The following is a 16,596-nucleotide window of genomic DNA, read 5'->3' on the forward strand; positions in this document are numbered from 1 at the left end:
CAAGTATGGTGGGTCTGACACACCGGTGTCAATGTGTTCTTTTTTCCATTTCCAGGAGTGTATATAAGTACAACATAACTTCTGCACAATTTCAGTGCAGTAATGTGTTCATTGAAAATTTGTGTGTGTGTGTGTTAGTATAATCTAACTTCTGCACCATTTCAGTGCAGTAATGTGTTCATTGTAAATAAGCATTACAGTAGTTGTATTACCTTATAAATAAATAAAAAACTTTTTTATTTTAAATTCAGTGCATTAGTATTTGTAAAATGACTCTCAGTGTTCATTAAAAATGACGATCATTCCACTTGGGACCTGTGGAATGGTACATTAGCTTATTTGTTTTAGTTGTAAATATTTGTCATGTATTGTTGTTTTTCTGACATGTTCCACATCCTGGAGGACCTCCTCACTACGGATCAATTGGAATGAAAGTAAATCTAATCTAATCTAACTTCAAGAAACTGGGTGTCATGACAGTCCCATCACTATTAATATTCAGTTACATAGTCTACACAAAATAAAACCAAGAGAATTACAGATTACGACCATCATTTCACTATCACAATACAAGACACAAAGATGAGACTGACGAACCCTTTATGAGACTAAGCAAGACTCACAATAGCTACACATACCTTGGAGTAAAACAGTTCAGTGCACTGCCACCAGAAGCACACAATATCTCATTAAAAACCATTAGAAATGTTCTACAAAACTGGCTTAAAGAGAAAGCTTTGAATGCCACAGATGAATTTTTTGATTGTGCAAAGGAAAATCTAAATTTTTAACTTATACTCATTGTATGTTTGAATGCAAATCTACATGATTTAACTATTTCTTTATTATTATATGTACCTTTATGTATTATTCAATTTGTACATACTATTAGCATCAATAGCATGTAAAATGCTTGAAGATGAAATAAATAAGTAAATAAACCCACTCAGTAGCAGAGATATGCAGTGCCCCCCACCCCCTTCCCCCTCACTCCTTCAGGGCACTCAAAGCAGGCCGCCTCCCAGGGAATAACATGTTAGCTACTTTCAACTCTGTTTCATCTGTGGGTACCATCTTCACTGTCTTCACTAGTGCACTCCTGAGAGTGTTGTGGAAAGAATTGAGATGGAAGACATCTACTGATGATAACTCCTCCTCAGTCATGCTACTTTCATTGTCTGTTGATTCTGTCAGATATCACCATCTGAGCCTGATAAATCATTTTCTGATACAATATCTGAGCTCTCCAGAATATGTAAAATCTCTTCTTTAGTAAGACCACACTGATGCAGCACAGCTGAAATTGCCTGTTACAGACCAAAAAACACTGTCTAATGAAGGAGATGAGTAACAACAGTAACACATAAAATACAACTGAAAAGCTGTTACAATGTCCATCTTGGAAATTGTTCTGACAATGCTTCCTCTACAAAGATCTTCAGTAGAACATTTAATTACATTAAATTTTTTGCCATTCATGTATATAACCCATATATCACTCAAAATCTGAGCACTCAACTATGGTGGGAGATAAGCAGATACACCCAGAGAGAAAAAAAAAGATGCACCATGAAGGGATTATCTGAATGGGATAGAGGACGGTGGATGTGATGTACATGTACAGACAAACAGATGATTACAATTACAGAAAAACTGTATGATTTATTCCAGAGAAAGAACTTCACAAATTGAGCAAGTCAGTAACAGGTATGTCTTCAAATGAGTATGCCAAAGGAGATTTGTGACTAGGAAAGGCAAAATGATGACATCTTCTGATACTCATTAGTGACTACATCTGTTAGAGGAGTTAATTACAATAAAACTAATTCAGTGCTAGTTCTACTTTTCTTTCAGCTGCCTAATGTAATTTTAGTGTTGTGGTGTGCATTAAGTAGTGTCGTCATCTACATGACATGAAACTGGAGCAGTTGCTACATGGGAAGGTAAATCTTTAATCACAACAAGGAAAAGAAATGGACAAAGGACCAAGCCCTGCAGCACACCAGTCTGAACTTACTTTAGTAAAGAGCACCTATTTGTAACTGAGACTGAGAACTGTATCCTGTTACTTAAATAGGACTTGAGTACAGATAAAGATGGGTTGGGCAAGCAAAAAATATCAGTTATGCAAGTTGGAAGTTAAAGGGTATACAGTCAGAGACTAAGATCACAAGGTATGACAGATACCGCAGTTATTTTCAAGGGCAGTTAGCACCTAGTTAACAACTTCAGTGAAAGAAATAGTTTACTCCTTATTTACAGGTTTAAGGGCATTGACACCATTGTCATGAACAAATATTGTATGTATACAGTGTAGAAAATGCCAGAAGATGCCTCCACAAGCAGTGAATTACTAGCATGGTTTCACTAAGAGTGAACTGCAGTACTGTCCACTGGACCATTAACATGCAGCAGAAAGTGAAAGGAATGTAAGTAGGCAACTCTCAGTGATGCCGTACACTACCAAGGTAGTAACATAGCAGGCAACTAATGTCATGACAAATTATAGCAAGTTTAAAAAATTATAAATATAATGCATATAACACAAATGCATTTACATAACAACAAAAACAATCAATTATTGACAAAATTATTTAATTGTATAGATAAAAGGTCTACTCACCAAGTGGCAGCAGAACACACACATAAAAGACTGTTGCGATTGGCAAGCTTTCGTAGCCAGTGGCTCCTTCTTCAGGCAGAAGGGCTGCAGGGCAGAAGCGTGAAGGAAAAGGACTGGAGAGGTCTAGGAACAGGGTTAGATTTTGGGAAAGTCACCCAGAACCATAGGTCAGGGGAGATTTCTAGAACTGTGGGTCAGGGGAGACTTACTGTACAGGATGCGAAGGAAAGAACAATCAGTCTTTCCTTCTCATCCCGTAAGGTAAGTCTCCCCTGACCCGCCATTTTGGGTGACTTTCCTGAAATCTACCCCTTTTCCTAGACCTTTCCAGTCCTTTTCCTCCACCCTTCTTCCTTCCCCTTCAACATTTCTGCCTGAGGAGGGAGCCACTGGCTCCAAAAGCTTGTCAATCACAACTGTCTTTTATGTGTGTGTTCTGCCATTGCTTGGTGAGCAGATTTTTTATCTACCCAATTAAATAAATGCATTTATATGTAGCATATAAAACATTAATGAAAACAACAACAATTTTAAAAAATTTCTTTGCCATAGTTGTTAGGCCTGGTTGTATAAAAACTAGGTTCTTTATGGGAGAAATATTTTAAATCAGAATTCAAGGATGAAAAAAAAGAAAAGGAAACAGCTACCACATATGCTATGATTGTTCAGAGTATTGGCAACACCTTACTTGGATTCAACTTCATTTTAAACTTGATGTGCATCAGATGGCATCAATTCATAAGACAGACGGCTAGAGGAGGAGAACAACTTACTGTCACTTAATGTTGTTAGAAGATTAATATGCAATAATTTCCACACAGTTAACCAATCTCATTATTACACAAAATACTACTCTGTCCAAAATATTTATGCAGCTCTGTTAACAGTGTCACTTGGTTTGGTTTAATGATTTGGTATGATACTCTTATTTTCACTGATCTAAAATTAAATTCTGGCCAATTGTGTTACATTGAATACGTGCAAAAGTAGCAAAATTCAGAAAAAATTGAATTTGAGAGACAGACAGTTATAAATTCTTGCCCCATGGCCATTTTGTCCTCTTTTTAAAAAAGGTTTTACGAAGTCTGTTTCATTCAAGCAGCCAGTTATAAATCTTTATCACAGGGTCATTTTTCCCACTTCTAGAATGAGTTTTACATAGTTCTTCAGTATCCCAGAGCAGTCAGTTGGGTAGTTGGTCTTTTTTGAATGTTTACTCAAACACTGTTTCTCAGTGTTCACCTCATTACTCAGTTATCAGAAGTTTGTACAACCTCTTCTGTAATAGCAAACTGAAATGCTGAGATGATCTAAATACAATTTAAAATTTTACCATAATATTAGAGTAGTCTGGAGTCATTCTATCAATAAGATATGGAGTGATATGTGAGTTATAGGTGTGAATGGCAACACATTTTATGTAATTAAGAGTACTGATGAAGATCTGTGCATGGAAAGTATGGCCGGGCAGTTCTAGGCGCTTCAGTCTGGAGCCGTGCAACCGCTATGGTCGCGGGTTCAAATCCTGCCTCGGGCATGGATGTGTGTGATGTTCTTAGGTTACTTAGGTTTAAGTAGTTCTAGGTTCTAGGGAACTGATGACCTCCGCTGTTAAGTCCCATAGTGCTCAGAGCCATTTTTTTTTGGAAAGCGTGAATAAATATTGCCGTGAGCTCTAGTGCATGCAGTGTGGCATAGTGGTTAGTGTCACAGGCTGGCTTGTTGCGGGTCACCAGCTCAAACATGGCCACTAGCAGTTATTTGTTTGTTTAGTATTTATCATTTGCAGAATGCTCTGGAATATCAGTTGTTTGCTGGAATATTCTATGTTTGTATAAATAGCTGCACTCTCTGTGCTCTGTGTTGGTGTTCATAATAAACATGTTTTCAGTGCTGTATGCTGTATTTTATTGATGACCCTGCTTTTGGATTTGAACCTGAATGTGTTTATGATAGGACACTGTTTGGTGGAAATGTTGGGTATTTCAAAAGCTGTCACTTACACAGACAGTAACCAGAATACAAGCAGTACAATATTCCCATGGTCTGTATAGTCAGGAGACCAATGGATTCCAAGCCAGCAGTAAGTCAGCTGCAAAACATGTCAGTCGGTGTTCTCAGGAGACACTGGATCTGATGAAATGGCTGAAAGGTTTCGATTGAGTCATCAGATACAACAGGTGGGATGACAGGATGTGTTTGGCAAACTTATACTTTTACTTATCAGTGCAGCCCAGCAGTCATTTGAGAATAATGAATAGAAGCTCAATACCTGGGATAAATTCCAGGCCGAACTGAATAAAACGTTCGGTGACAATCAGTAACAAGTTTGCTTAGTGGAAGGTCCACTTAATGGAAGAACAATTGAAGAACAGGGCCAACATAGTAGGGAAATGACACAGACCTACATACACATGCTTTGGCCCTATGCCTATGTATTCAGACATGACAAGCTGACAAAATCTCACATTTTATGAAGGGAATTTCAGAAGACATTTATCAAGTTTTTCTAATGAAGTATGTCACAATACAGGAGTTCATCAAGTGGTGCCAGTGCATTGATGAAATGCTGCAGAAAAGAATCAGATGAAATAAATATGACCAACTCCTGAATATTGGCTCCATGGCAGTTGTAGAAAACCACCACAATCTCACCTCTCTTATACACAAGGTAGTGAGAGAAGAGATACAGCATTAAATGTAATCATAACTGTCGAACCAATTAAGCAAGAGATGGCAGCTGTGAATGTTCACTCAACTTGTCAGGAGATAACAGAAAATGTTGAAGAAGAGGTGTATTGCTCTTTAACACCAATCTCAACCACCAGCCAAATGCACCAGGAAGAATGGAATTGGTCAACTTGGACACTTGCCGCAGCCCAAACAACAACCCAGCACCTCAACAATGCATGTGCAACCAACTCCTACGCCAAGTATAACACCCCACAAAAGAACACACAGTTGGAGGGAAGAATACAACACATCAGTGCATTTCTGCTGTGGAAACCCTGGGCATGCTGTACACTATCACTGAGAAAGAAGGTGAATTTTTGATGACTACTATACCATCAGATATCAACCATCACAAAATATCTATTATAGTAACAATGTCATTCTTGAATTGGACTTCTTACACGCATCACTAACTGTCAAAGAGTGAGGAAGATCAGTGCTCCAGATTGGTGAAGCTGTTCCAATAAGCACGTATAACAAAGATGCCTCTGTGTGGTTGTTAGCTGTTGAAGATGTTGTTATCCTACCATCATCAACCAAATGAGTTCCAGTCATCAATCATGATGCTCAGTTAAATTATAAAGCTTTTGTTGACTGCAAAAAGCTAGCCAGGCTTGCAAACGAAATCTACAAGCCAGCAGTGATCATAAGCACTGCAAGTGGTCAAGAAGAGCTATGAATCACTAATTGTCATGAGTAGCCACTAGTCATCCTTAAAAGTAAGTGTGTGGTGACAGCTGAACCAGTGCAAGAAGGGCAGTTTAGTGTCAACAACTAAGAATCATGCTCCGCCACCACTCCAGACAACTCAGGAGAGGAAGCTACAATCAAACTGCCAATAGAACCTGGCCTGACCAAGGAACACTATTAGTGAGTGACAGCCATTATGCACGTGGTTTCAGATGCTGTCAAATTCGGTGGGGAAAAGGCAGACCAAGCAGCCCATGATAAAACATTGTATCAACACTGGGGGGTCATATACCAATTAGCCACCCCTCATATACCATTTTGGTGGCTGGACAACATATAAGCCAGGAGGAAGTGGAGAAGATGCTGCAAGATGATATCATTAGACCTTTAGAGAGTCCTTCGTCCTCTCCTATCATCAACCCACATCGTGAGGAAGGACTGGACATGGTGTTTCTGCACTGAATACTGATGACTGAACAAAATCACAAAATAAAAATGTCTATCCATTGCCAAGCATTGCACACACCCGAAGCCTACTTGAAAGGGGTGATGCATTTCTCAGCCATGGACATGCAGAAGCTACTGGCAAATTGAGGTTGATGAGGCTGACCAGAAATATGCAGCCTTAATAACTCCCGACAGCCTCTATGGCTTTGGAGTATGCCGTTTGGACTGTGTAACAGTCAAGCCACATTTTTAATATATGATGGACTACCTGTTTTGATACCTTAAATGAGTGATAGATGCCATTTGTCATTTTTTCAGACATTTAGAGAACATCTAAGCCATCTGACAACCCTGTAGAAGTGTGTTCAGACTGCAGGCTTCCTCCTGAACCTGAAAAAATGCCTCTTCACCACCAAAGAAATAAAAATCTGAAGCATGTAGTAAATGGCGAAGGAGACCAGCCCAACCCAGAGAAAATAAAGAGCAGTCACAGATTTTATGACTCCTCAGCACATTTGTGATGTGAGAAGATTTCTCAGAATGTGCTCATACAACCATCAATTTATAAAGGGCTTCTATATCAAGGCACATCCCTTGGGAGAACTACTGCAAGTAGATGCCATATTTTTCTGGGATGAGATGCAAGAAAGATCTTTCCTTGTCTTTAAGGAGGTGCTAACATTTTCTACAGGCCTAGCACTGTATTACAAGAATACCAAGACACACTTTCACACCAATGCTAGTGACTATAGGATAGGTACAGTTCTTGTGCAAATGCAGGAAGGCACTGAAAAGGTGATAGCTTATGCTTGCAGAGTACTCTACAAATCCAAGTTGAACTACTTTACAACTGAGAAAGAGTGCCTTGCAATTTTTTGAGCCATGCATTTATTTCCCAAACAGTTCACCATTGTGACAAGCACATTCTGTATGCATGCTGACTGGCCTGAAGGATCCATCAGATGGACTGGCTAGATGGGCACTCAAGACTTCAGGAGTACGACATCACAGTGGTATACCAAAGCAGACACAAGCACAACAACTACCTTTCAAGGAACCCTTAAATGGAACACAGCAATGTGGACAAAATCTCAGTCATTGCTGCATTAAATGACATTGCTCAACAGAGGGAAGATTCAGCACTGCTGGAAACCATAGGATCCTTGAAGAAGGAGGACATGACCAAAGAGGAATTCCAGTTACCAAACACAGCATTGTATAAAAAGTACTGTGATCCATGGTTATTCATCATCCCAACTCATCTATGGACAGCTATCATGACATATTTCTATGACACTTCAACATTTGGTCACCTGAGATTTATGAAGATTCTACACAGAATGAGACACAGGTATCACTGGTCAGGTCTCTACTGATCCATTAGACATTATGTGAGCTAACATAAGGAATGCCAGTGATGGAAGCACATGCCACAATTACCTCTGGGGCATCTGGTACCAGTCCCGCTGGCAACAGAGCCATTCCACTGAATTTGAGTAAACCTACAGGAGAAGTTTCTGAAGTTACTTGGAAGTACAGAGCATCCCATGTGATGATCTCTGATCATTGATTGTGAAAAAGTTTTCCATTCATGACTAGTATCAGAAGTAATTTCACAGAACACCTAAATAAGGTGCTTGCTGATATGCTGATGTCGAACAGGGAGATTGGGATACAATACTCCCCATTGTGACATTCACATAAAACACAGCAAAAAAAGACTCTGCAAGCTTCATCATACTATACTTTCTGTTCCATGTTTGTGAGACCGAAACAAAAATGGATACACTAATCCCATTTCAACTAGAAGATACACAGGATAACTATATGAAACACATCTTCACCAGGAGTGAAGAAGCAAGACAGCTGGCTCACCTAAGGACCATGGACACTCAGGATGAAGACCGAGAGCTGTATAATGCCAAACTATGGCCAGTGAGACACAGCCCAGGAGATGTGGAACTATAGAAAAAGTTACTGAAGTGCTACTTTGGGTCGTATTTTGTCCTTTGTCACTTGTTAGATTCACATGTGAAGTTGTGGATTATGACCCTTCATCAAGAAGACAACAGTGCAAACACATCTTCTGTGTGAAGCCTTACTACAGTCTAGAGATGCATATCGATGATGGAAGGATCACGGAACTGAAGACCCAGCCAACGATCACAAAGCTTCGACTGGAGTGTCTACCTCCAATCCTCCCAATCCTAATCATAGTGAAGACAATGTAACATGACCAGAATGCAAGCATCCGCCAGTGCCATCATGCAGAGGACCATTGACAGGATCTAGAAGCAGGGTGCTACAGTTAGCTGCAATGAGAACTTCTGAAACAGTAGGTCACTGAAATGAAATGATCGTATGGCATCGTTGGCCGGGAGGCCCCATGCGGGGAAGGTCGGCCGCCGTATTGCAAGTCCTTTTTAGTTAATGCCACTTCGGCGACTTGCGAGTCAATGATGATGAAGAACACACAACACCCAATCGTTACGAGGCAGAGAAAATCCCTGACTCCGCCGGGAATCGAACCCGGGGCCCCGTGCATGGGAAGCGAGAATGCTACCGCAAGACCACGAGCTGTGGACAGTAGGTCACTGTTTTTCCAGGAGAGGAGCAATGCCATGAGCTGAGGTGCATGCAGTGTGGTGTAGTGGTTAGCATCGATGGCTAGTGTCCTGCGAGTTGCCAGCTGAAACCTGACCACCAGCAATTATTTGTTATTTCTGCAAAGTTCTTGAAATATATTCCTTTTTAATGTCAGTATATTCTGTAATATTCAAGGTTTGCTGGAATATTCTGTTTGTATACATAGCTGCACTCTCTGCACTGTACATAGGTGTTCATAATAAACATTCTTTCAGTCTAAGTGTTGTATTTCACTGATGGCCCCTCTTTCAGATTTGGACTCGAGTGTGGTTATGATATTACAATATATATTCAAATACATGATATTGTCTGTTCACATTACCGTTTATTCATACACCATACCATTGAACTATACAGAGTTGTGAGTTCTGTTGAGAATAAGTACACAAACATTACAAGATACAGAAGTCTGCGTGTTAAACTCTTGTCTTTTACATAAAATAGACAGTTTAGTTTTTTTTACAATGTTTAGAGAAAAAGGAACTCTAAAGACAGAAGAATAACACCCAGTTCCATACGAACAAAGCTACAGTTTTCATAGTTTTAAGCAATTGGAAAGTAAATCGAAGTACAAACATCACTAGTTTAAATGCCCTTCATCCATTTACATACAAATGAATTGTACAAAATAATTTAATAATACATACTTACTAAAATTCAGGTCTTAATAAAAATATTTATTTCTTAAAGCAATCAGTAAAAAAATACTTTCACATATACATATATATATGTACACACATGCATGCATGCACACACATCCAGAACCAACCTCACTCCCTTTCACACTCACAATCATACTCCGAAATGCACGTGCTGCACACGCGTGTTGTCATCCACACAGACATACCTGTGTGTATCCATTTCTGATTGCATAACATTTAGGGACCAAACTTCAGTTGACTAGAGTCCATCATACATGATGACAACAGTTTTCAATTCAGACTAAAATGACAGAGAAATTACATTAACAAATTAATGGATGTGATATGATGAATATGCTATATTTAAATAATGTCGGTGATTTTATGTTGGTGATGGGTAGAAAACTGTTTCATGATGCATGATGTTCAGTCAATAATTTAATTTGTGTGTCACTTTGAGGATGCTGGCAAATAATTTTTACAATTAGTATGGTACAATGTATGAATATATGGATAAAGGAACAATGTTTTATCTTAAATAAATATATGATAACTTATATGTATATATTTATTTTTGCACTTTTCATGACAGGCTGTCACTCAGCTCATCCAAGTTGGACATTTCCAAGCTCCCTCAGGAACACAATGGCATTAAACAGAGACTGAAAAAGAAAAATCATATTTTAATGCAGATGAATGCTATTTACAAGCAATATAAATCATTCATTTCCACTTCATATAAAATGTAGGTGACAATCAAAAACAAAATGCAAACCATTCAAAATAGTGATGGGGGGGGGGGGGGGGGGGAGGGGGAGAAGGAGGAGGGAGAAGGAGGAGGGAGACGGAGAGGGAGAGGGAGAGGGAGAGTGAGAGTGAGAGGGAGAGGGACAGGGAGAGGGAGAGGGAGAGAGAGCAAATAAAGTAAATATGAGAAATGTTAGAAGGGCAAGAAAGGCTAATACTGGAAAGTAGAAAGGGCACTGAGAGGTCCACATGGAGACAGTTGTATGAAGGGGTATGGGTGGTAAGTTTCATTTCATGCACTGCATTGAGGATAAGTAACGAACATTTCATAACACTGGAAACTGACGAGCATTACAATGAGCAATATATAAACTAGACAAGCAGAATTTTATTTCAAATAACAAGATGCCTGCCTGCTGTTCAATGTATCTTCTGTTTGGTGAATAGCATCTTGATGCTCACATTATCCTATTTTTGTGAATACACAGAACAGAATCGACTGTGAGTTTTAAACTGTTGTGGTTCTGGTGTCAAAAGCATTATGAAGCATCAGACCAGTGATTAACTTTTGTGATTACAAAAGAAATGAATTTAACACTGAAAACTATTTTTCTCCAACTCCTGCTGTGCACATTTTATGGTATTTATCATAACTGATTTTAAAACTGATAATTACCAACTATTACAAGAATACAGGCAATAATAATTTAATGTAGATCATCAATATCAAAATACTAATTGAATTACCTCAACAACAATGTACTTCGCTTACAACTACTGGTATGGTCTTCAGAGTTCACCAGGAGGGCACACATTGAGAGCAAATGCAGCTGTAGTTTCTCCTTTCTTCCCTACAGCTTTTGCTGTGTACTGTCCAACATCCAGAGATGTACATTTTACTATCTCAAACTTGAACTTCTTTTTGCCATCCATAATGAACTGGTAATTTGAACTTTGTTCATCAACAGGTTTTCCATCCTTCAACCATGTCACTGTAAAATAACATTTGATTATTAGAATCAGCTGTCAGTGCTGTAATGTTGTGGCCAGTTTTCAAACTCAGTCCTGCTCAGTTTTCAATTATATGATAAACATAGAAGATTACAAGACATACATTTCTGTAATCTTTTGTAGTGTGTGCAGTTTGTTATTTGGTTCAGCAACCACTACAGAAGATATCTGTCATCTCTCTTTTCAGCCAAAAAACTCCTAGGATAATGTTTTAAAAATAATTTATTCACAGAAATTTATATAAATGGGATTGGGGTGCAGCCAATACCTTACACAGTGTATGAACTCACAATTGCTTGCAGAAAATTGGCACTGTCTGAAACATCTCACAGATAATGTTCTACTGCTCTTGCACTTTGGATGTTGTATGAAAGCTCAAAGTTCCTCATTAAAAAGTGACCTTTTTCTGACAATTTTATTTTATTAATTAACTATTCTCAACCATATTTCCAGACAATCTTACACAACAAGAAACTCTGCAACTAAACCTGAGTTTTCCTTACATTTGTGCTGGAATAGAGTTATAAAATATGGATTTATCGATGGAAATACATAGAAGAAATCGATATTTGGTCATTAAAAGACCAAAAAATAGAATAAAATGCTGCTTGAATAAGACGCTGCTTGATTGGTGTCATGTGTGAGAAAAGAGACAGGTTAATGATACTGCACATTGCCATGACCTATCAAACTGGTAGTGGATAATTAATGAAGAATGGAAAGCAAACAAAGAGGTTCAAAATATATTCAGCTGATTTAAGAATGCAATATTTATTTTAAAAAAAATGATATGATGGTGTGGCATTGTTGGCCGGGAGGCCCCTGTCGGAAAAGTTTGGTTGCCAGGTTGCAAGTCTTATTTCAGGTAATGCCACACTGGGTGACTTGCACATCAGTGATGATGAGATGATGAGGGAAACACAACACCCAGTTCACGAATGGGGAAAATCTCCAAGCCAGCTGGGAGTCGAACCTGGGCCCATTGCATTGCAGGCAAACACATTACCACTTAGCTAAGCAGCCAGACTGCAATATTCATGGATATAAGTGAACTTGGACAAAGATTTCATGCAACTCACAGCCTCCATCTCAACAGTGGGAAAGAATTCCATTACAAGCAAGATTTTAGAAACAGCTGATAAAAAATTAAGCTTGGAGCACAATATTTCAGAAGTCATACCTCTCAAGGACAAAAGCGATGTGTGATAACAGAAGTGATAACTCTCAAGGTCAGAAAAGAACCATTTAGCTGTAAGCCAGGTGGGACTGAAAACTATGAAATGGAAGCAGCCAATTATCTTGGAATCTGTGGAAATGATGGGGTGCAAGAATCCAACAACAACAGCAGAAATGAGGCAGCCATATGGATGAATATTCCAAGGGCAGAAAGCACTCTGAAGTCAGTGAGACAATAAGACTCCATGCACCTGCATGGCTGATTTTTTAAGGACAGACTCTCTCTGAACAAAGTGATGTAATTACAATGCCCTTAGAAACTTTGGATGTTAATTTAAAATCTACTAGACAAGCTGTGATACATATCTCTATTTATACCACCACAATGTCCAGTCAGTCACAAACAAGGTATTCGACACTGAAGTTTTGATAAATACTGAACTTAATTTTGTCAGTGTCCTACATCTCTCCGTACACTGATGAAAGCCAGAACAGATTGCTTCATTTTCGATATCATGCTATACACTTGCAAACTACTTCTGTAGAAGAAATCATAAAAATGGAGGCACTGTTGTTTTAATGAAAAGTGTGTTGAAATGCAAAACTATTGACTGTTTTCAGTACTTATTGTCATGGAACAAGCAGGATAAAACATCTATTTCTCAAACAAACAGATACTTTTGATTTAAACAAACAATAATAACCCTAACAAAAATTACAAAACTACTGCTACTGCTCTAGACCAAGTATTTGCAAACACAACATGCACTTCAAAATGCATAAAAACAAATTTTAGTGACCATGAATCCCAAGAGGTAACCCCTCTCAGGCTATTTACTGCCGAGACAAAACCATAAAAGAACTGTGACTGCAAGAAGGTTCAACACACAGAGTGTAAAAACATTATCAAGAAAAGGGTGGGAAGTAGTTTCTCAGATGCATGAGACCAACAAACAGTTTGGAAAGTTCTCTGGCATTTTCCACTATTATTCTGAAACAGGACTTCCTTTCAAAACACAGGTGTGAAGGAATACAATCTAAAATCAAATACATGGATAACAAGAGGCAAAAATTCTCAAGCAATACAAAAAGAAAATTGCTAAATTGCAGAAGAAGCCACAACATATACCTTCTCCTTACAGTTATATTATAAAATCATTCAGATCTATATAAAAGTTGTATGCCACACAAAAATAATGGCTAACAGTAAGTTTATACCAAAGTTGGAAATAAATGCAAAGTAATTGCAAACTACTAAAGCAGGATGGAAATTGAAAAAAGGAAAATATCACCTTGAATTGTGACAACAAGAGAGTTACTGACCCCCAACAGATTGAAATGCTCAAACAACGACCAGAACAAAGCAAAATTCTTGCCCCACATAATCTATTTCTATGAAAAAACCCTAAATGAAACTATTCACATTGCAAAAAACCTTCAAAAAAATTTCCTCAGGAATTGATGGTATTCCAGATTTCCTCATAAAGGAATGTATTATAAATTCTGGAACATGCCTTGCTGATGTAATCAACTTATCCTTTTTGACAGGAACTTTTCCTGATTATCTTAAAATTGCCAAAGTGATCCCTATTCATAAAAAAGTGACAAAGCAAGTTTGGAAAACTACAGACCAGTATCTTTATTATCAAGTTTTGTCTAAATCACTGAGAGAATCATGTATAGACAAGAACTAACTCCTCATTTATGCCCAGTATGGCTTCCAGTAAAGTAAATTTACAGCTAGCCCAATCTATATTTTTCTGCAAAACACTCTAGAAGCAATGGTCAAAAAACAAAATGCTGCTGGTATTTTATTGAACCTAAGCAAAGCTTTTGACATCTTGAATAACAAAATTCTGTTGAAAAAGCTCCAAACTACAGCATTAGAGGCACTGCATTAAAATGGTTCTCCTCATACTTAACAAATCAGAAACAGAAAGTAGTAATAACACATGATCCACGTGATAGCCCTAGAACCAATTTTTAACAGATGCAGGAAAAATAAAAAGTGGAGTCCCTCAACAATCCATTCTTGCACCTTCCAGTTTCATTTTGCACATGGACGACCCAATCCAGATCTAAGATCTAAGCATTGGTTCACAAATAAATACCTTCTTCTCAGATGAAGACCAGCTAAATGACTGGTTCTATACCCAAACCAACTATTCTAAACTTCTGTTGAAATGGAAAAGCCTCCGTGATAATCAACTCCAGTGCAATTACACCCTCAGCGGAAACAAAATTTTTAGACATATGGCTTCCACGTGATTTTAAATGACAGACACACGTAACAAAAGCGAATGCAGCACTGAAGAAAGTATGCTGCAACCTACATTTACTTGCCCACAAAGCAGACTTTCACACTGTTCGAATTGCACACTTTGCCCAGTTCCACAGCATTCTTCAAAAGACTTTAATGCTCCTACTTCCCTGCTTTATTATTCTAGAGACATGTAAATATGTAAGAAAGAATTTAAAAGAGATAATTAAAAACTTTAATATACATGAACACAATACCAGGCAACTATGATAAACTTCATGTCCATTCAGTAAGGACATCAGCCTTTAAAACCTCCATTACAAATAGTGCTATACAAATGTAAGATAATTTTTCACATAAAATAAAAGTTATTTACTCATTTTCACTGTTTTATAAATCCCGAAGGGAATTCGTATGTCACAGAATTTTTAGACCATGTGAAGTATGTCTGACTTGAATCAAGAATGTTCAAAAACTGCTGCTGCTCCTAGAGCAAGACCGAATAGAATTAGTTTATTGTACTATTATTACAGTACATTTTGATGTTATATGTAACGCACGTGCGCAGGTGTGTGTGTGTGTGTGTGTGTGTGTGTGTGTGTGTGTGTGTGTGTGCATGTGCACGCCAGTGTGTGTGCTTGTGATTTTCTAGATGAATGAAGAATTTATATTGATTAAAGTAATAACTGCAAACTGAATCTAAATCTGAATTACCATTTCAGTTAATAATTGGTCTTGAAAAGCCAATAACAACCATCTCTGCCTCAAGAAATCCAGAGTGAGATTGATTTTGTAGCAATGTCATATAGTAGAATTTGGAACTTACATACACATGTTCAACTTGGAGAATATTGTTTTGATTAATATTTGAAAAATCTATGTTGACAACAATTTATCACAAATATAAGGTAAGACTGTACCCTTACAAGGAATACACAGTGGCCACAAAGCCTGTATAAATTTGTTGATACATGGAGTAGGCAGAATGGAATGTCTGAATTGTAAGGAAAAATACCACTGCCAACCTCAGCAACCTTTGTATCACGAAAGAAATCCCCAAATCTATTAACCCAGTATTTGGCCAAAATAATGGTTATTTAACAACATGCAGCATGCTTTCAGAATATACATTTACAAGACATTGAATTCTGTAACATATGTTATTTACATAACATGAGAATGGTGCATAATGTGAAACATGTGACTTTCTCTCATGAAGTATTTTTGATTGTATGAGATCTCCTCATTTTTCTTAAAGATAAACTGATAAGTAAAAAGCTACGTGTGCATTAGTTTTGTAATGATTTCCATTCATCAACCTCACAGAAGAGTCACATAATAATGCTTTTATTTTAATTGAAATATAAATGAACTACACAGAGGAATACACTTTATAGCAGTACACTTTCTTTTGATTTTAATGCAGATGGTCAAAGCTGCTTAGTGTTAGTATTAGGAACTTTACTGCAAAAATTTGACATACAATATGATTTTGTGGTTATATGACTTTTCTTTTCAAAGTCAGTAGTCATCAGTAGTCTTTTGTGGATGTGTTGTTAGCAAATATGCAGCAGAGAAATGCCATTTTGGTGTTGGCAATTAGGTTTTTTACCAGAGTGTCC

The 16,596-nt window shown here is 37.8% G+C and overlaps 1 protein-coding gene across 29 annotated transcripts in view; it reads right to left on the reverse strand.

Annotated features, from left to right (window-relative positions):
* Positions 1-9,444: 9,444 nt before the first annotated feature.
* The window catches only part of LOC126248677 (twitchin), a 523,948-nt gene continuing 516,796 nt past the window's right edge, over positions 9,445-16,596 (reverse strand). For all 29 annotated transcript variants that reach the window (XM_049949938.1, XM_049949935.1, XM_049949939.1 and 26 more), the window contains 2 exons: positions 11,275-11,519; positions 9,445-10,442 (listed from right to left, as the gene is read on the reverse strand). In XM_049949938.1, the coding sequence (XP_049805895.1) occupies positions 11,317-11,519 (203 nt within the window). In that variant the 3' untranslated portion in view covers positions 9,445-10,442; positions 11,275-11,316. The remainder of the gene's footprint in view (positions 10,443-11,274; positions 11,520-16,596) is intronic.

Source organism: Schistocerca nitens, chromosome 3, assembly GCF_023898315.1.
Source record: "Schistocerca nitens isolate TAMUIC-IGC-003100 chromosome 3, iqSchNite1.1, whole genome shotgun sequence".
Lineage (NCBI taxonomy): Eukaryota > Metazoa > Arthropoda > Insecta > Orthoptera > Acrididae > Schistocerca > Schistocerca nitens.